General features: G+C 39.9%; 2 protein-coding genes across 4 annotated transcripts in view; one reads left to right on the top strand and one right to left on the bottom strand.

The window, feature by feature from the left end:
- LOC135521651 (cyclic nucleotide-gated cation channel beta-3-like) overlaps positions 1-11003 on the top strand; it is a 31941-nt gene extending 20938 nt beyond the window's left edge. The window contains exons 10-18 of the mRNA XM_064947335.1: positions 3225-3347; positions 3671-3812; positions 4078-4237; positions 4422-4519; positions 4642-4725; positions 8347-8465; positions 8829-8981; positions 9150-9300; positions 10715-11003. Coding sequence (XP_064803407.1) covers positions 3225-3347; positions 3671-3812; positions 4078-4237; positions 4422-4519; positions 4642-4725; positions 8347-8465; positions 8829-8981; positions 9150-9300; positions 10715-10747 — 1063 coding nt within the window. The 3' untranslated portion in view covers positions 10748-11003. The remainder of the gene's footprint in view (positions 1-3224; positions 3348-3670; positions 3813-4077; positions 4238-4421; positions 4520-4641; positions 4726-8346; positions 8466-8828; positions 8982-9149; positions 9301-10714) is intronic.
- Positions 11004-11290: 287 nt separating this feature from the next.
- The window catches only part of cpne3 (copine III), a 21701-nt gene continuing 11170 nt past the window's right edge, over positions 11291-21821 (bottom strand). For 2 of the 3 annotated variants that reach the window (XM_064949132.1, XM_064949131.1), the window contains exons 12-15: positions 15148-15199; positions 14924-15057; positions 14506-14742; positions 11291-13532 (exon numbers count right to left, since the gene is read on the bottom strand). In XM_064949132.1, the coding sequence (XP_064805204.1) occupies positions 13371-13532; positions 14506-14742; positions 14924-15057; positions 15148-15199 (585 nt within the window). In that variant the 3' untranslated portion in view covers positions 11291-13370. Of the gene's footprint in view, positions 13533-13942; positions 14113-14505; positions 14743-14923; positions 15058-15147; positions 15200-21821 lie in introns of all 3 variants that reach the window. The other variant, XM_064949133.1, reaches the window with a different exon arrangement.

Raw genomic sequence — 21821 nt, 5'->3', positions numbered from 1 at the left:
TACAGCCTATCTGGTGAACAACAAACACAGAGACAGGAACCATCACCCACGAAATACTCAAAGAATATGGCTGCCTAAATATGGTTCCCAATCAGAGACAACGATACACACCTGCCTCTGATTGAGAACCACTCCAGACAACCATAGACTTTGCTAGATAACCCCACTAAGCCACACACCCAACACCCCACAAAATCCCAAGACAAAACACACCACAATAAAGCCATGTCACACCCTGGCCAGACCAAATAAATGAATACAAACACAATATATTACGACCAGGGCGTGACACTGGGAGGGATTTTAGATCATTCCTCCATACAGAATCTTTCCAGAACCTTGATTTCCTTTGTCTGCGCTAATGGACTGCCCTCTTCAATTCAAATCACAGGTTTTCAATGGGGTTCAAGTCCGGAGACCGAGATGGCCTTTGCAAAATGTTGATTTTGTGGTCAATTAATCATTTTGTATATTTTGATGTGTGGTTGGAGTCATTGTCTTGCTGGAAGATCCACTTGTGGCCAAGTTTCAGCCTCCTGGCAGAGACAACCATGTTGTTTTGGCTAAAATGTCCTCGTACTTGGTCGAGTTCATGATGCTGTTGACCTTAACAAGGGCCCCAGGACCAGTAGAAGGAAAGCAGCCCCATAACATAAATGATCCACCACCATGTTTACAGTAAGTATGAGGTTATTTTCTGCATATGCATCCTTCTATTGAGGCCAAACCCACCACTGGTGTGCGTCGTCTGACCACAGCACCCAGTTCCAATCTAAGTGCCAATGGTGTTTAACAAACTTCAGCCGTTTATATTTGTTGGTTGCTCTCAGTAAAGGCTTTTTCATGGCAACCCCTATTGGTATGGAGGTGGCGTCTAATTGTAGATTTGGACCCAAGACGCATTCTGTAAGTTCTGTAATTCTCCAACTCCTTTCCTTGGACTTTCTTTGCCTCCTGAACCATTTGTCTCACTGTGAGTGGGGAGAAGATACACTTGGGTCAAGTTTACCATTGTTCCAGTGGTATTAAACTTCTTAATTGTTGCCCTAATAGTGTAAGTGGTATATTTAGTTTTCAGTCGTTTTTTTTGTATCCTTTTGCCTGATTATTGAAAGTCAACAACTAGTTGTCTCTTTTCATTTGTGAGTTCTTTGCCCATGGTGATGACATACACATTAACTCGTTTTTATACTCCAGTGAAACAGGAAGCCATGAAAGTCCACAATACAGTTCCTTAAATTGAGATGAACAAAAAAAAGAACGTTAATGCAGATTACATTTTGTTTGATTTTATGTGGAAGAATCGTTAGGGGTGCCAATCCTTTTTTTGTTTCTGACCAACTTTTTACTGTTTTATCATTTTATTTTTTAGAGAGATTATCTTTGTATGCATTTATTTAATTGTTTTTGTACCTGCAAGGTTGCAGGTACAAAAACAATTTTGTGCCATTGTTTTTGTACCTGCAACCTCTCTCTGAAAAATAAAATGACAAAACTGAGTAAAAAGTTGGTCACAAACAAAAAAAGATTGGCACCCCTAATGATTGTCCCCATTGTCCCCATGCTTCCCACCCAGCCTACCTGATTTCGGGGACACAGTGAACAGTCCGGAGTTGCGGTCAATTTCATCATAAACTGTTTAGTTGGTTGTAAATACAGTCTGTGAACAAACTTAAAATGTATAAATTGTTGGTTCGGATTACAGGATGCCAAAGTCATATTTTTCCACATTCTGTTCCAGTTAAAGGGTGGTTCAGATTGAGTTAGATCTGTGGCTAGCTCAGAATATGAGCTTTCCAAAAGTTGTTTATATATTATAGAGATCAGTCCTTTCAGGAGCACAGATAATTTATTTATAAATCCCATCTTTGGAGATTCCTCGTAGTTGCGTTTCCAAGGGACTCCATAGGCCAATATAGCTGACCTAACTTGTAAATATATACTGATCAAAAATAAAGTGATGAGCCTATGTTTCATGAGCTGAAATAAAATATCCCAGAAATGTTCCATACACACAAAAAGCTTATTTCTCAAAAATGTTGTGTACACATTTGTTTACATCACTGTTAGTGAGCATTTCTCCTTTGCCAAGATAATCCATCCACCTGACAGGTGTGGCATATCAAGAAGCTGACTAAACAGCATGATGATTACACAGGTGCACCTTCTGCTGGGGACAGTAAAATGACACTAAAATGTGCAGTTTTGTAAAACACAATGCCACAGATGTCTAAAATAGGAGGGAGCATGCAATTGGCATGCTGACTGCAGGAGTGTCCACCAGAGCGGTTGCCGGAGAATTGAATATTAATTTCCATAAGCCTCCTCCAACGTTGTTTTAGAGATTTTGGCAGTACGTCAAACTGGCCTCACAACTGCAGACCACTTGTAACCATGCCAGCCCAGGACTTCCACATCCGGCAGCTTCACCTGCGGGATCATCTGAGACCAGCTGCACGGACAGCTAATGAAACTGAGTAGTATTTCTGTATGTAACAAAGCGCTTTTGTGGCGAAAAACTCATTGTGATTGGCTGGGCCTGGTTTCCCAGTGGGTGGGCCTGGGTCTCAAGTGGCAGGCCTATATAAAAAGGAGTTACCCAGTAATGTGTATGTATCTTTCAAATCTTGGAATGTTCTCAAACCATCACTGTCCATGATATTGGTAAGGGTATGGACTCCACATTTGGAACGATGGGGGGGAATGCAAAAGACCGCCCTCCAGATTGCAAGCCAATATTGGAGTATGGGCATGCCATTTTGATTTCCAGTTACATTGCTTTGAAATGTGGCACCAAATGGAAATTGTGTGAGCAGTAATAGGACCAAAGTGTAGTTTACACTCTTAAGTGATATATCAGTGAAGACCACCTGTTCCAGGGCAATAGGAAACACCAGGGGGCAGAATAATCATTTCTAAACCAATTCAGGATGGGGTAAAATGCTAGCGCCTGGAAATACATTTTAAAGTTTGGTACGGATATTCCTCCTCCTTGACATCTTTATCAAGGGTGCGAATGATTTCAGATACAACTTTTTTTTCAAATCTATAAAATGGAAGTGTCTGCTATGTGGCATAGTCTAGTTAGATGTGTGATGAATGACGGTAATAAATTATGAAAATGATGATACAGGATGAATGGAGGATGCTAGAATACTGTAGCTTTAGCAGAGTCGCAACAGAAAACCGTTATCTAAGACTTCTTCTTCCCTGCGTTTATTCAGAGTTGGTCGCACTACTGGCTACTTGCTGTACATGCTCCATCTCAATGCCTGTTTCTACTATGTGGCGTCAGTGTACCTTGGCATCGGCACCTCCAAATGGGTCTATGATGGAGATGGAACCGCGTACGTATTTTATTGTGTAGAGTATATAGGGTTTCAGATCTGCCAGGTTTTCCAGAAATCCTGGTAAGAGGACTCCAGCTGTCCTGCTTATTCTCTCCTGATTTTGGGAATATTCTAACTGGGACTTCTGGTAAAACCTGGGGATTTTGAGGAAATTAACAGAATTTTGCATCCCGAGGAGTAAAATGTTCTATACTTCCAATATAGTCTCTTGTCTCCGAGACTTCTGTTATAGTTTCTCAATATGTAGTTTTCCCTAAACCAGTGTCTCCATTGCCTTCACTGTGGATTAGGGGTTTGAGTAACCGTCTTCCTTCCCACAGGTACCTGCGTTGTTATTACTTCGCTGTTCGTAGTCTGATCAACATCGGGGGTCTTCCTGAGCCTGGCACTGTGTTTGAGATCTGTTTCCAGATGACCAACTTCTTTACTGGTGTCTTTGTGTTCTCCAGTTTGATTGGACAGGTACAGTATCACTATTCTAAAGACATGCAGAATACAATCCAGGCAAGAGGCAGCAATCCTCTTGTAACAATTATGATTGTGGTAAATTCCATTTCAATTCAGGAAGTCAACTGACATTGCAAATCTAATTTCTAATTTCTTTTAAATGAGGAAATGGACTAAAATGTAATTCTGGAATTGACTAGATTGAAATGGAATTGACCCCAACACTGGTTTGTTGTGTGGTCCTGGATTGAAAGTATTTGATTTGTTTCTTCTGGTACAGATGAGAGATGTCATCGGGGCTGCCACGCAGGGCCAGACATATTTCCGGGCCTCCATGGACGGCTGTGTGGAATACATGAACACTTTCACCATCCCCGACTTGGTGCAGAACAGAGTACGCACCTGGTACAACTACACCTGGGACGCCCAGGGAATGCTGGGTAAGCAATAAATAATAGTGGGGAATAAATTCATCTTGACTCCATGCTGTCATAATTGTGCTGTAAATAATGTTAAAATGCCATTTTATGGCAAATCATCAATTAACATGGTGTACATTTGCTCTGTAGTAATGTCTTGAAAAAATGTTTCTTCCTCTTACATCTCTCCATGCTCTCTCTCCAGACGAGTCTGTACTGCTGGAGCAGATGCCTCTTGTAATGAGAACAGCCATTGGTGTGGATGTAAACTTTGCCACCTTCGATAAAATTGCTCTTTTTCAGGTAAATATAGGTGGAAGTTAACATGTCATTATGCCAACCGCCAACTAACAGCCCACCTGCATCACCCTCTGAACGTTGGCTAAATGTTATCTGACTGTTTTCTCAATGTCTCTATTCCCAAGGGCTGTGATAAGCAGATGTTGGTGGACATGTTGCTGAGGCTCAAGTCTATTATATATCTACCTGGGGACTTTGTGGTGAAGAAGGTGAGTGTATGGGATTGTCACTGTTGCATAATATACTCAATATGTATTTTCTTCATACACTTTATAGACTTGGAGGTTGGTGGCATGTTAATTGGGGAGGATGGGCTCATGGTAATGGCTGGAGCGGAATAGGTGGAATAGGTGGAACAATGAAACTGAAGAATAAATAAAAACAAACAGAAGATGCCATCCAATACATACTGAATAATATATAAAGTATAAAAAGTTGTATTGTTAACAAGATATTAGTTAATCAGGTCTTCCTGGTTTGTGAATATCCATTTGTCCCTGTTACTTTCAAATACAGGTTTTTGGAGTCTTAAAGCATATGTCAAGCTTTCATTATTAAAGATTTCTTGGATTATACTTTGCCATTCTTAACATTTTGGGCTTCTACTTTATACCAGTTCCTGGTAATGGCTTTTCTAATTGTAGCAAGGATCACTTTTATCGGGTATCTGTCACTGCCCATCACATTCTCTGGAACATTACCAAGGTTCATTACAGTTCTAGGCACTTCATATACTAGGACATCTTTTAACACCGAACACACATAATCCCAAAACAATGACATCTTCTGACATTCCCCAAAACAATGGGGGTGGTTAGCATCCACATGGTCCCACAGCCGCCAGCATAGCTGTTGTATGCCTAGCTGTTGACTTTTCATTCCAGGAGTGATTTTTTTTAAAAGCCAATATTTTTTTCCAACACAACTCTCTCCATGTTCTTGAGTTTGTAGAAGTACATTGAGTACTCCATCTATTGTCCCAGTCTTCCTCTGAGATGTCTATATTCAGTTCCTTTTCCCAATTTTACTTTAATATAAAGAGTTGAGGCTATCTGGCCATGACAAAGAGATTATTAAAGAGATTATCTTGGACATTGCCTGATTTATATGCATTTCAAATCACATGGTTAGTCATATTTGGTTTGGTATTGAAGAATACATTTCTTTCTTCTTAGTCCCTTAACTGTAAGTATCTGAAGAAATCTTGGTTTTCCATGCTATATTTCTCCTTTTAAATTCTGAAAACCTAAGAATTCTCCATCTTCTACAATGTTACAAAGTTCTATAATGCCTCTCTCAGGCCATTCCTTATATTTTTTAAATCATAGATACCTGGTTTAAATTTTGGATCAAAACGCAAACCATTTCAACATTCCTGTTAATGTCCCAAATGTGTCTTTATCCCCAACTACAGACTGGATTGGGCGACCTTGAACGGCAGCCTCAATATCTTTCCATATAGCACTGTATTGTGTCACACCAACTCACTATTGGCCTAAATTGTGCAGCTAAGTAATATTCCCTAAGATTAGGTAGTGCCATCCCCTTTGTCTTTAGGGAGCTGAAGTCTAATATCTAATCCTTGGTTACCTCCAAATGTACTGTGATATTAATTGTTTCAGGGGGACCGCAACTGATAGAGACTGGAATAGGTAAAGCAATCTGGGGAAAATATTAATTTAACTGTCTCTATTATAGAGCTGAAATCTAAATGAAGTAGGGACCATCTTTCTACTGTATATTTTTAGGAATATTTAGGATAAATTGGTTTATAATTTGTTATATACACTGAGTGTGCAAAACATTATGAACACGTGCTCCTTTTATTACATAGACTAACCAGGTGAAAGCTATGATCCCTTATTGTCACTTGTTCAATCCATTTCAATAAGTGTAGATGAAGGGTAGGAGGGATTGATAAGCCTTGAGAGAATTGAGACATTGTGTATGCGTGCCATTCAGAGGGTGAATGGGCAAGACAAAATATTCAAATTCCTTTGAACAGGGTATGGTGGTTGTGCCAGGCAAACCCATTTGTGTCAAGAACTGCAACGTTGCAGGGTTTTTCACACTCAACAGTTCCCAGTGTGTATAAACAATAGTCCAAAACCAAAGGACATCCAGCCAACTTGAATATTAGCTGTTTACTTTGCAAGCTCATCAGCAATTGGGCAACAATTACTCGCATAGGTCTACTGATATTTTGGTATGTAACAATTGCTTGGAATTGATAATTTACTTATGAAGCTTGCATTTGGATTATAAAAAAATGAATTACACAACATGACCAAAAGTATGTGGACACCTGCTCGTCGAACATCTCATTACAAAATTAATATGGGGTTGGTCCCCCCTTTGTTGCTATAACTGCCTCCACTCTTCTGGGATGGTTGTCCACTAGATGTTGGAACATTGCTGCGGGGACTTGCTTCCATTCAGCCACTAGAGCATTAGTGAGGTCAGGCACAGATGTTGGGCGATTAGGCAGTCAGCGCTCCAATTCATCCCAAAGGTGTTCGATGGGGTTGAGGTCAAGGCGCTGTGCATGCCAGTTAAGTTCTTCCACACCGACCTCGACAATCCATTTCTGTATGGACCTCACTTTGTGCATAGGGGCATTGTCATGATGAAACAGGAAAGGGCCTTCCCCAAACTGTTGCCACAAAGTTGGAGCACAAAATTGTCCAGAATGTCATTGTAAGCTGTAGTGTTAAATATCCCCCATGCCAGAACCATGAAAAATAGCCCCAGGCTATTATTCCTCTTCCACCAAACTTTACAGTTGGCATTATGCATTTGTTTTCCTGGCATCTGCCAAACACAGATTAGTCAGTCAGACTGCCAGATGGTGAAGTGTGATTCATCACCCCAGAGACCACGTTTCCACTGCTCCAGTCATATGGTGGCACGCTTTACACCACTCCAGTCTATGCTTGGCATTGCGCATGCTGATCTTAGGCTTGTGTACGGCTGCTCGGCCATGGAAACCAATTTCATGAAGCTCCTGACAAACAGTTCATGTGCTGACGTTGCTTCCAGAGGCAGTTTAGAACTTGGTGGTGAATGTTGCAACAGATTTTTACGCGCTATGAGTTTGAGTGGCCTACCACTTTAAGGCTGAGACATTGTTGCTCCCAGACTTTCCACTTCACAATAACAGCACTTCCAGTTTACCGGGGCAGCTCTAGCAGGGCAGAAATTTGACAAACTGACTTGTTGGAAAGGTGGCATCCTATGACAGTGCCACACTGAAAGTCACTGAGCTCTTCAGTAAGGCCATTCTACTTCCAATATTTGTCTATGGAGACTGCATGGCTTTGTGTTCGATTTTATGCAACGGGTGTGGCTGAAATAGCTCAATCCACTAATTTGAATGGGTGTCCACATACTTTTGTATATATAGTGTATGACTGTGGCGAAGACGTACCATAGGCGCGGCTCTTAACTTGCGCTCTCCAAACTACCGCCAGTGGGGAGTGCTTTTTTTCTCTTGTTGAAATGCTTGCTCTCACACATTTAAAATGCATAGGCCGGCCCCATGTGGTAAATCTATATTCCATCTCATACTACAATAACTGCTGGCGTTTCATCATTCCATTACTGTTACTTTGGATTTTGATCCCCCCTATGTTCAGGGACACATTATTCCATTTCTGTTAGTCACATGTATGTGGAACTTGTTCAGTTTGTCTCAGTTGTGAATCTTATGTTCATACAAATATTTACACAAGTTTGCTGAAAATAAACGTAGTTGACAGTGAGAGGACGCTTCTTTTTTTGGTGAGTTTACATTTTCCAATCTGTGTTCTGTTTGATCGTTTTTTCTGTAGGGTGACATTGGTAAAGAGATGTACATCATAAAGGGTGGAGAGGTGCAGGTGGTTGGTGGACCAGATAACTCCATTGTGTTTGTGACGCTGAAGGCCGGCTGTGTGTTTGGAGAAATCAGGTATTATCATATCATTACACTACAATATTCCAATTTAATAATGTTAACCTCCAGTAGAAGAGCTTCCCACTGGGCAAAAACTGGTTGAATCAAAGTTAGTTTCCAAGTCATTTCAACCCAAAGAATCTGTGATTGACCTTGAATCAACATGGAAAACTGATTCTATTTTTTTTAAAGTCAATGTAAGGGAATATTTTTTTCTTTTTTCGGCAAATTCACATTAGTTGACAATACAAACAAATGTAAATCAAAATCAGATGTTGAACTGTTGTCTGTGCCCAGTGGGTTACTATTACAGATGAATTTCTAAGTGTGAGTGTTGGTCGAGGATCTTCAGAGCTCTGAATCGGTGCTCTTCCTCAGTCTGCTACAGTCTGCCAAAGATGGCGGGAACAGAAGGACTGCTAACGTAAAAGCTCATGGCTTTGTCAACCTTTTTGTCCTGGATAAGAAAGACCTCGTTGACATCTTGGTCCACTACCCAAATTCCCAGAGAGTGCTGGCCAAGAAAGGAAGGTAAGTTCTTTGCGTGAGCTAGCTAATGTATGAGACCTATACTAAGAATGTGCAAAGTTAGACTTACCAGAATTAAATCAAGTTCTGTGTGTTTTTAATCAACTGCTCTGCAAGATTGTGATCATTGTGTCTCTGAGATTGTTGACTGTTGTGAGTCTGCTCTGAAAGGAAACTGATGAAGGCGAAGGGTCCAGCTGGTGCTAAGGGTGAGGTTGACAAGACGAAAGGAATGGCGCTGTTTGGACCCAAACCCCCCACTCCTAAAATGGCACGCATCTTTGGAGGCTTTGGCAAAGGAGGCTTCTTGGAGAAACTCAAGGTACAGTTCAGCTACAGCTCCCTTTACATTATTATTACGCACTACGACAGAGCACCCACATTACACATGGCATAGCACCCACTGACAAGCTATAGCTCGACATTGCAGCATGCCCATGTTGTCGACCAGACTGTGTTCAATATTGAGGGCATGCACCAAGTTGAGCACTGTTACCGGGATACAGTGCTGTTTAAAAGTATTAGCCCCCTTTCTAATTTTGCATATTTTTGATATTGAATGTTCAGATCTTCAACTAAAACATAACATTAGATAAAGGGAACCTGAGTGAACAAATAACACTTATTTCATAAACAAAGTTATGCAACACTCAATTCCCCTGTGTGAAAAAAGTAACTCTTACACTCACTGACTGGTTGGGCCACCTTTACCGGCAATGACTCCAACCAAACGCTTCTTGTAGTTGTTGATCAGTCTCTCACGTTGTTGTGGAGGAATTCTGACACACTCTTCCATGTAGAATTGCTTTAATTCAGCACCATGTGGGTTTAAGCATGAACTGCTCGTTTCAAGTCCTGCCACAACATCTCGATTGGGATTAGGTCTGGATTTAGACTAGGCCATTCCAAAACATCAAATTTGTTGCTTTTTAACCAGCTTTTTTCCCCATGTAGACTTTTGTTTTACGGCCTGACATTCTCCGATATAGAAGGAACCATGAATTCTGCTCTGTTAGGCAAGTCATCCAGGTCCTGAGGCAACGAAGCATCCCCAAACCATCACACAACACCAGCATGCCTGACCGTTGGTATAAAAGGTTCTTACTGTGGAATGCAGTGTTTGGTTTTCGCCAGGCATAATGGGACCAATCCGTCTGTGAGCTGAAGCGCAGCTGGGTCATGTAGCAAGACAATGATCCAAAACACACAATCAATCTGCATGAAAATGTCTAAAAACCAACAAATTTGAAGTTTTGGAATGGCCTAGTCAAAGTCCAAACCTAATCCCAATTGAGAGGTTGTGACAGGACTTGAAAACCACATGTCGCTGTGGTTCTGCATGCAAGATTGGGCCAAAATTCTTCCACAGTGATGTAAGAAACTAATCAACAACTACAGGAAGCATTTGGTTGCAGTGATTGCAGCTAAAGGTGGCAATTACTTTTTCCACACAGGGGAATTGGGTGATGCCTAACTTTGTTAATAAAATAAGTATCCATTTTCTTGTTATTTGTAAACTCTGGTTCCCTTTAATATTAGGTTTTGGTTGAAGATCTGATAACATCCAGTATAAAGAAAATCAGAAAGGGGACAAATACCTTTTCACGGCACTGTAGATGCGATCTGGCTTAGGTGATCAACTCTTAGATCTCATACAGTATTTGATTTATAAGGATGAAGGCTACCTACAGTAGAAATATCTATGACTATGAGGTTGATGTTCTCTTTCTTTCCAGGCTGCACAAGCAAAGGAGCAGCAGGGGAAGTAAAAGAGTAGAGGGTGAGACATCTGATCCTTTACTTGGATTCGCCATCTTTGTTTATATTCTTCTACAGCACTGGAGTGTATTCATTATTACACACCGCAGCAAAAACGTTTAGCAATGTGTTAGAAATATTTGTTTCGATTGATCTCAGAACCAAATTTTGCGTGCGTTGTTGACAATTTATTATGCTTTGATTAGTCAGTGAGTTCTGATCTCTGTGCTGTTAGCCAATATGATGGAGAATACCAGCATGTTAAACTTTGTACACTGTAAATAGTACTTTTCATAAAACTATTAAAATGTTTACTACAACTACAGTGTCTTATCTTTTTAATTTCAGTTAACGAGCCCAATTGCGATCTTTTTTCCAATCACATCAGATATTTTTTTGAGCTGATCTGATTGGTCAAAAGACCAATTAATGAAATTAAGAATTGAGCTGCCTTTGTAAACGCAACCTTAGAATCCTATGGAATCAATGTAACATTAAAAAAACAAGTTGAAGAAGCAAACTTTTTTTTCCACCGAAGAAAGATGAGACACACATTGTGGTAGATAAACGACGTTTACTTGTGATCATCATACAATATTAGAAATATGCTCGATTCCTTTGGGGGAAAAACAGCTCGTGCTCTTATGCACGACACAACTAATTAGAACAGTAAAAAGTACTTTTTTTGTCAAACCCATGGTATTTGGTCTGATATACCACTGCTTTAAGCTAATCAGCATTCAGGGCTCGAACCACCCAGAATATAATATGGGACATTGACATAACTTGGAAGAGCAGAAAGAACCATTTGATTGTGTTACTTACTATACTGTAGTAGTATCTATAATATAAGGCCCTCAATTTTTAGGAACCCATAAACAAATTATGAATGACAATATAACTAATACAGTTGAAGTTGAAACTCCAGTTTAAACCTGATCAATTATCAGTGGGGAAGGAGAAGTTAAAGTAAATTGTTTATCAATATTAACACAAAATGTATACTAAAGCTGACATTTTACATAATGAATATGGTCATAATTGAATTGAATTATTTATGCTCAAATGGAATAGGAACTCTGCAAGCTAGTCCATAAAGTGTCTCTGCAAGCATAATTGGCACAAGAGGAAGAAAAACGAGCGCTCTATAGCGACTCAATACACAAACATCAAGAAATCAGCATTATTCTGGAGTGGAACGATTAATACACTATGAATGTCATTCACTCAAAAGCTGCATTATATCCAATATCCAATTTGCTAAGCTGTCAGCTGTCAGTTTAAAAACCATCACTTAAAAAGAAGCATGAATTTAGCCTGTTAGAATAAACAAAATTTACCTCAAAATTAATTTGAGGACTGGATAATTACTGTAGATATCAAGCTGTGAGTACCATTATAATTAATCTATACTGAGCATTAAACTTAGTAAAAATATACAAATGTGCCAAACTATTTAAAAAAACATCTGATGAAGCAAGGTTTATAGTGAAATAGGGTGGCAGATAGCCTAGCGGTTAAGAGCGTTGGGCCAGTAACTAAGGTTACTGGTTCGAATCCCAAGCTGACTAAGTGAAAAATATGTTGTTGAGCAAGACACTTAACCATAATTGCTCCTGTAAGTTGCTCTGGATAAGTGTCTACTAAAAAAGGCAAAACAGTATAAAATAGGAGCAACTAAGAAGCATTAGGCTACTTAAAAATATATATATACATTGCCTAGTGAGTCTACACAACCCCTCCACAGTTGTCACATTTTACATCTTTAAAAGGGATTTCATTAGATGTTTTTTTCCATACTGATCTAAACAGCCTGTTCCACATTTTCAAATTGAATGAAGTAAAGAAAATTGTCAAAATGAATTTCAAAAAATGTACGTCTTTTATACCCCCAGAGTTAATACTTGGTGGAAGCATCTTCGGCAGCAATTAAAGTAGTGATGGGGCAGTCATTGATAGTTACATGTCATAATATTATAGCGATACTTTGACAAGTATTGATTTGTAAAAAAATTATAAAAATATTTTGGCTCGTCGGCTGTACCTGCGCCAAAACGCCAGTATTTTTCATCCTATAGCTTGTTCTCCATCTTTTTAAATACTAAGCCAACACTTTCCTTTCCATGACTGATAAAAAAAAAGAATTATCATGCGTTCAGCAGACATATAGTGAGCAATATGTTTGGAACAGCAACTCGCAATATATCGTAGGAAGAAATACAATTTAATCCCTTTTTAGATTTAGTTTTAAGGCAGCAAAATGTGACAACTGTGCAAGGGATGTGTAGACTTTCACTAGACACTGTGCATATGGGTATATGTACACATGCTTCTGGGACTGGCCTACTGATGGAGATTGGGAACAAGCCAGACTGGACCAATGTGTTGTTGGTTGCTGTAAGTACATGTGCAGTGTTTGGAAGAATTTCCTCCTAAAAAACTTCCATCCTGCTCAATTCAACCTGACACATGCTAGTAAGTGATGGCTAGAGCTTTGTATACCTGTCATGATCCCTTTGACACAATGATAAATAGCAGAGAGTGCTTATGGTAGCTACTGAGATGAGCGACTGTCTACTCGTCTTCGATCAGGTGGGGATGGGTTGGCACTGGGGTTGGTTCCTCTCCTGGGCACTAGGAGGTGAGGGTGGGCATGTCTGCGGTAGCTGGCGGTGTAGGGACGGGGGCAGGGGGAGTGTCAGTGTTGGGAGGACTCAGCTTGTTCATGTTGAAGTAGGTGACCACCTGACCAGGGACTTCAGCCAACACAGACTGGGCCAGAGCTTCTTTAGGAGACTGGAGATGGAAAGAAAAGAGGGGGGAATGGAGAAAGTAAAGAGACAATTAAGGAAAATGCAGAGAGAGGCAAAAAACATTTGAGAAAATGAGTATCTATTTGTGACAACTGATCATATAGGGCAGGCATTTTCACAATGATTAAATACCAGGCTGACAATACAGGCGTGAGCAGAACAATGCATTGAATAGGACTACTTTCATTCAAGTCCCTTGTACTTTTATTTTCATACAAAATAACCAATGATAACAATAGGGCTGGGTGAGCCCTGCAAGCAGCCATGCTCTACGATTATTCTAAGCTAGCTAGTAGCTAGGACAGGCGTACCATGGAAGCATGCACACAGGCAGGGGTTGGGTTGAAGAAGCCAATGGGGAGTAGCTGAAGCATTTGGGGGATGTATCCCTACATTTCTACGAAGTACTGGGCTGAGGCTGGGACTCATAGGGCTGAGGCTGATGGGGCTGAGGGCTGGGATTCAGGGTCATGGGGAGGCTTCAGTTTGTGTATACTGAAGTAGGACACCACTTGTCCAGGCAACTCTGCCAGTACGCTTTGAGCAAGAGCTTCCCTGGGTGCCTGAAACAAGATGAGAAGGTACAGTAACAATGCTGGGTGGGAGAGGCTCTAAGGGTTGGGGGGGGGATCGTTGAAGTGATGCAGATTTCAGCAATTGAGGATCCATGATGATTGGAAAGAAGATGTTTTTGATAATTTGAGGTGGTTAAACCTATGCTGGGTGGCCTTAAAGCAGGCAGTTAGTCAGTACACAGGAGACAGACTACACCCACAGACCTAGAATGAGCAGAACAGGATTCACACTCAAGTCAATGATGCCATAATTGTGGATATTTTTCTATGGTATCAACACCTCAGTCATCCTATAAACAACGTTGTAGAAACATATGGATACCATCATCCAAGCCTTTCCAGAGAGCAGAGCAGCTTTAAGCAGCATGACGATCTACTCACGTTCTGGAACTGTCTGAAGGGGACAAACTGGACTATGTCCCGTGCAGCAGTCTCTCCCGTTGGCGCTCTGAGCCGCCCGTCGTCACCGTCCAGGAACTCCATGGCGGTGAAGTCGGCCCCGCCCACACCGATGATGATAATGGACATGGGCAGACGGGAGGCATTAACGATGGCGGAGCGTGTCTGGTCCAGATCCGTGATCACACCGTCCGTTATGATCAGGAGGACAAAGTATTGCTTGGAAGAGGAGGGAGGAGAAGAGGATGAATTAGGCTATTTGAGGTTGGAATCAACAATACATGTTGTTTGAAGTACAGTAGACCAACATAGCCACTGTAGTAGGACAAAGCTGTGTGCTGGAAAACCTTAACAGTACAGACAGAGGCAGTACAGTATGTAGCATACTGTAGCTACTCACAGAGGCAGTTTTCTGCTGGGTAGCCTGCATAGCGAAGCGGGCTACATGGTTGATGATGGGAGAGAAGTTAGTGGGACCGTAGAGCTTCACCTGGGGAAGACACACTCTGTAGGCCTCCACTACACCCTCGATACCTGTAGACGCACACACAAACTGTGAAAAACTCCCAAACCCTATATTACCATATTATAACTGTTTCCTTCAAAAACTGTCTGCACACATACCTGCACAGAATGGATTTGCAGGGTTGAAATTGAGAGGGAACTCATGAGAAACCTGTAAAACACAATACATCCAAAACAATTTAATGATAATTTGATAGAAATAATACTTGTAGACCAAATGAAATGTTCAGCTTATAAAGGCTCCATAAAGCACCACCATAAGTGTTAATCTATAACTGTGTCATGCATTATAAAAGGTTTAAAAAATGTGGCACAACCCACTGTCAAATATGACAAACCTATGCTTTATAAAAGGTGGCATAAGCACCACTTAAAGGCCTTATATATACAGTTGAAGTCAGTTAGTTAACATACACCATACAACAAGTTAACATACATTTTAAACTCAGTTTTTCACAATTCCTGACATTTAATCCTAGTAATAATTCCCTGTCTTAGGTCAGTTAGGATAACCACTTTATTTTAAGATGGTGAAATGTCAGAATAATAGTAGAGAATGATTTATTTCAGCTTTTATTAATTTCATCACATTCCCAGTGGGTCAGAAGTATACATACAGTCAATTAGTATTTGTTAGCATTGCCTTTAAATTGTTTAACTTGGGTCAAACACTTTGGGTAGCCTTCTACAAGCTTCCCATAATAAGGTCAGGTGAGTTTTGGCCCATTCCTCCTAACCGAGCTGGTGTAGGCCTCCTTGCTCGCACACGCCTTTTCAGTTCTGCTCACATATTTTCTATAGGATTGAGGTCAGGGCTTTGTGATGGCCGTTCCAACACCTTGACTTTGTCTTTAAGCCATTTTCCCACAAATTGGAAGTATGCTTGTGGTCATTGTCCATTTGGAAGACACATTCGCGACCAAGCTTTAACTTCCTGACTGATGTCTTGAGATGTTGCTTCAGTATATCCACATCATTTTCCTGCCTCATGATGCCATCTACAGTGACGCAAAAAAGTATTGAGTCAGCCACCAATTGTGCAAGTTCTCCCACTTAAAAAGATGAGGCCTGTAATTTTCACAGGTACACTTCAACTATGACAGACAAAATGAGAAATAAAATCCAGAAAATCACATTGTAGGATTTTTAATGAATTTATTTGCAAATTATGGTGGAAAATAAGTATTTGGTCACCTACAAACAAGCAAGATTTCTGGCTCTCACAGACCTGTAACTTCTTCTTTAAGAGGCTCCTCTGTACTCCACTTGTTACCTGTATTAATGGCACCTGTTTGAACTTGTTATCAGTATAAAAAAGACACCTGTCCACAACCTCAGAGTCACACTCCAAACTCCACTATGGCCAAGACCAAAGAGCTGTCAAAGGACACCAGAAACAAAATTGTAGACCTGCACCAGGCTGGGAAGACTGAATCTGCAATAGGTAAGCAGCTTGGTTTGAAGAAATCAACTGTGGGAGCAATTATTAGGAAATGGAAGACATACAAGACCACTGATAATCTCCCTCGATCTGGGGCTCCAAGCAAAATCTCACCCCGTGGGGACAAAATGATCACAAGAACGGTGTTTGTACAGATGAACGTGGTACCTTCAGGCATTTGGAAATTGATCCCAAGGATGAACCAGACTTGTGGAGGTCTACAATTTATTTTCTAAGGTATTGGCTGATGTCTTTTGATTTTCCCATGATGTCAAGCAAAGACGCACTGAGTTTGAAGGTAGGCCTTTAAATACATCCACAGGAACTCCTCCAATTGACTCAAACGATGTCAATTAGCCTATCAGAAGCTTCTAAAGCCATGACATAATTTTCTGGAATTTTCCAAGCTATTTCAAGGAAGTCAACTTAGTGTAGTGTATGTAAACTTCTGACCAACTGGAATTGTAATACAGTGAATTATAAGTGAAATAATCTGTCTCTAAACAATTGTTGGAAAATTACTTGTGTCATGCACAAAGTAGCTGTCCTAACAGACTTGCCAAAACTGTAGTTCGTTAACAAGAAATTTGTGGAGTGGTTGAAAAACAAGTTTTAATGACTCCAACCTAAGTATGTAAACTTCTGACTTCAACTGTATGTGATTCGGCCACCATTGGAAATGGGTGGAGTAAAAGGCCAGCAACACTCCGTATTATTCAGAGCCCCATGAAATCTCACCATATATGCATTCTACAGACCATTCCCTAAAATACCTATACTGCTGCACCGAAAATGGTTCTTGCTCTAAGCAAATATGTATTCCATATACAGTGATTCACATTGTGTGCATTTACTTGACCATGGAACAGGTTTTAAAAGCCAGATTGAATTCAAATGTCACTTTAACAATGATTCATATTTGTTCATATTTATTTGTAGACATATATCATGAATGGTGGGGACATTTATTTAGAACATTTCTAAAAATCCATGATCAGGCAGTACTTTTTTAGTGTTGCTGACGAGACGCTGATCGGGTGATGAGTTTGCAAAACAAATGCCACTGGACAGCGAAAAACAAGTTAAGCTTTATTTTTTACATTTAAATTAGTTTGTACTGAGGTAGTTAAGTGTTGAGTTAAATTACATACTGTAGCTAGCTCAGTCGTTGTTTCAAATAATGTCGGTGACATCACAGCAGCTAGATTAAATTTAGCGAGCTAGCAGTCTCAGATAAATACAAATCCACTTGATAGAGCCATGTCACATCATGAGATTTGTAAATGAAAGAACATAATAATATGAATTTAATGGAGTTTCCCAATCTTCCCCTTATACAGATGCTGTGACAAAGGCATTTCCTAACAGACCTGTTAACTTTCTCTGTTACTTTAAGGTAGGAACTAACATGCAGTACCTCCAGCAGGAAGAGTGGCAAGAACCATTTGTCCGCCAGCTCAGGGACAAGCTACACTATTCACAGCCCCGTGTAATATTACATGTAATTGCATTGCTGAACTTTTTGAAACTTAATGTATTTGTATTGTTTCAAAAATGTACAAATAAAATGTATGGCTTAAACATGTCTAATGATTATTGTTTCAGCTGTTAGTGATAATTCCCTAAGTGTTAATACATTTGTGTTTAAATCATTAAGCCTTTATGTATGTGTTATGAATGACCATAGGTGTCTGACCTTAATAGTTAATGATTTGTTTCAGGAAACTAGGCGTATGTCGCACATCACTACTAAACAGGAACATGGAACTTTCATGTGCCTTAATAACAAATGTGTATGCCATCTGTAAATAGAAATACAATTGTTATAATACAAGCCTAGTTGGTTTAGCCAAAGAAAGAGTCAGGAACCTTCCCAATAGCCATTATTGGCTGGACATGATGAGTTCAGATTGGTCTGCCATGTGGCACACTTCTCTGTAACATGAGCTGCTCAGGTAATCCTTTCTGGCTTTTATGAAAGAAGAACTGCAAAAGTGTTGCTAATGCTCTCCACTTTCTGGAAGACAGAGTTTTGAAATCAGTGGAATGCCCAGTGGAAGCGCAGAGTATGATAGCTAAGGAGATGGAAAAAATTCTGGCGTTTGATTGCAAATATGCGGAGGGAGTCGAAATGAGAACACACAGAAGGCTGTTGTATAAAACACGTGTCTCTGGACTATATCTTCAAACTAAGGGCAACCATGGCATCTGTGACAGAGAGGGAGAAGCATTCATCCATGTATACTGGTAAGAGTCTCACTAGCAACATTTTCTGATATAAGTTTCTAATTTTGTCAAAGTCATTTTCATCGCAAGGTAAAGCATACTGTTAGCTAGCTAGCTAACATTAAACCTAATTGGTTCGCTTTAGCTACCTGCAGATTCATGCATGGTAGTAACGTTATGAGTTGGGATTAAACAAAAGACTCCATTATGCAAGTAACCATTTCACTGTACTGTTTACACCTTCTGTATCCTGTGCAAAATAAAGTTTGATTTTATTGGATATAGTGTGTGTTTACCAGAGACGGTAATGTGAAGAACAACATGACCTGCACCAAAGAATTAGGATATAACGTTAGGCAAACGAGACAGTGTCCAAGTTCAAAAATTATCCAATAGAATGCCCTGCTTTTATTTCATCGCACTCACAACTATAAGCTATTAACGGTAATTAGCTCGCCATTAACTTGTAAATAATTATCTTATTGTGAGTTTATTTTCTGTAATAATGAATACAAATTAGCTAAAGTTAAGACATTGTAAGCTATGATATGGTCATTATTTGAATTGGCTAGCCAGCGAACTTAACGTTAGCTAGCTAACAAGCAAGAAACAATCCAAAACATTGGTTATAAAGTTGCATGGTTTGCTAGATTGACATATACTAAATACATTTTTAAACAGATGGATTTGTTGTTAAAATAACTACGCTATTTTGGACTAACAGGCTGCTGATGTCATGCAGCCTGTCGTTTTTTGTGTTTATACTTTTTCATAATGACAATAGAATGTTCATGATGTCACTGTGACAACTGTCGATAGACGTAGTATAAACCAGCCTTTAGTCTTTAAATCTTTGGTTGCTTAGTACCGTACTCACTCTGTTGCACATGGCCTCACATGTGAATCCTTAAAGAGATAGGTGGGTCTAAAGCTTAAGAGGGTCATGATACAAGAAATGTATGTATGTGTTATATAATTACCAAATGGATCTGACTTTAAATTAAGTATAGTGTCATGCGAAAGTCTTTATGGATGTCTTATGAATGACCGAAGGTGTCTCACTTCAAACAGTACACTACATAGTGTCATTAAATAGGTTATTAACATTCTGCTGATTTATGAAGGTTCTCATGATCCACAAGTTACTGTAGGGAAAAGCTTGTGTGTGTGTGTGTGTGCATGTGTCAGAACCAAGATGATTTGGAGTAGTCCAACCTGAGACTAACGCACCAAGTATTCCTCTTCTGTTCCCATGTTGGAGTCCATGCCTCGATTACAACCTGTTACAATGGTGCCAACATTTTGTGGCTCATCTTTCAGCAAGGGGAAGTGGCTGAATGTGTCAAAGACTTGACTGGGCACAGCACAGCGCGGTATGGCTTGTTGTTGTTGTGTGTGTGTTCGTTTACTGAGGAACATGTAACTTGGTTCCAGAAAAAATACATTTTCAATTTCTTTAAGTCAGGGGCTTTCTTCAAGATAAGAGTTTCTTGGCGTAACGTCCTCCCCAGACTATTGCACACACAACACATATAAGCCTGGGACATCAACCATTCAAAGTTGGCCTTAGTGGGAGTGACCATAGAATTCTAAGGGAGTGACCTTACTGAGTAAAGTATTTGTCATTGTCACTATTTAACGCAGTCAAAAAGTCATAATTATTGCTAATCCCTGCCCATCCATCTTCTTAAAATGTGATTTTAAACCTAACCCTAACTAATGAAGGCCAAGTTTGATGGGTTGGGCCACCGGGCATTTGGGCAGAAGTGTCTGGGAATGAGATTAGGTGTAATGTGACAGGACATCACTTCAGAGCGTATGCTATCCTTCATCACAACATGCAACCCTTTATAAAGCATGTGCTTATATCATATTCGACATGGGTGATTACGCCACATGACAGATGCTTTCTAACACATGTAGTGCTTATAAAGGCATTAGGGCTTTATTTAGCCTTTAAAATCTGAACATCATTTAATGCGGGATCGCGATGTTCACAATCTCAGAAACCCAGAACTAAAATCTTGCCTAATAGATTGGTGAGAAGGTAGAACTCCACGGACCCTTTGTGTCTGGAATTAAGAGTGCTGTAGAGTTTTTTCTTGTGTCAATGAACTTGTGACATTCCTGGATTACTCATTGCATTAATAAAGTCTGATTTAAATCAACAAATACAAATGTTTAAACAAAGTTAAGGGTTAAAGATTGGGAATATCTGTCTGTGTTGGCAAAATCACTAAATAGTCAAGCGGGGAGAGGCTGACAGTTGTCACAGTTCTAAGACCAATCAGAAATGTCCAGCTAACCCTACGCTAATGACAACATTGGATATCAAAACTGAACTTGGATCTGCGTTAAGTAGCAATGATATCCTTCTCCACTGTCATTTTACGACGACTATCTCAAACCAGTCATGACTATTCAACAACAAAAAAAATCACTTTCTTTCCAGCAAATGTCTTAGTTACCTGGTAGGGTTGGACGGTATTCCGTATATGCCATATACCAGGGTATTTGGAAAAAGCCTTGGGATGGTTTTTCAATACCATCAAACCTATTTCTTTGAAGTTTTTCAACAAAATTTAATATTTGTAGCTACTTTTTAAAGTTAATCCCTGCTGTCAACTTGTGCAATACGTTAGGAGATAAAGCAGACTGCGTTCTTCATTTCAATGGTTACATTATATTACATTATGAAGCTTACCATAGTTCCCTAGAACAGCTGAGCCAGTCAGGTGTTTGTAAATATCACAACGGGAGAAAGTGGGAGCTGGTGAGTCCATAGCGTTCTATATCTACCGGCGAGTCCCTGTTATGCAGTGCAGGAGGTGACGAAGTTATACTTGCATGCAATTCACTACTAAATGTTTGCCATCAGATATCGTATAATGTCTTTCTGCCAGAAGTCAGAGCTCTGGATGCCATTTTTTCCCTGAGCTTCCTACTTGTGATTTTTACTCCTTCGTTCTCTTCTCTGCTCTGTGTACACATGCTACTCTTCCTTCAAAAAATCATGCATCACAACTTTGTTAATTTGCACAATTTTGCTCATAAAATGTCCACACTCACCAAAAATGACATTCGTTAGCAACTAGCTTGTTTGACT

Source organism: Oncorhynchus masou, chromosome 30, assembly GCF_036934945.1.
Source record: "Oncorhynchus masou masou isolate Uvic2021 chromosome 30, UVic_Omas_1.1, whole genome shotgun sequence".
Lineage (NCBI taxonomy): Eukaryota > Metazoa > Chordata > Actinopteri > Salmoniformes > Salmonidae > Oncorhynchus > Oncorhynchus masou.
The sequence above is the reverse complement of the archived record's forward strand: the minus strand, read 5'-3'. Positions and strand labels throughout refer to the sequence as shown.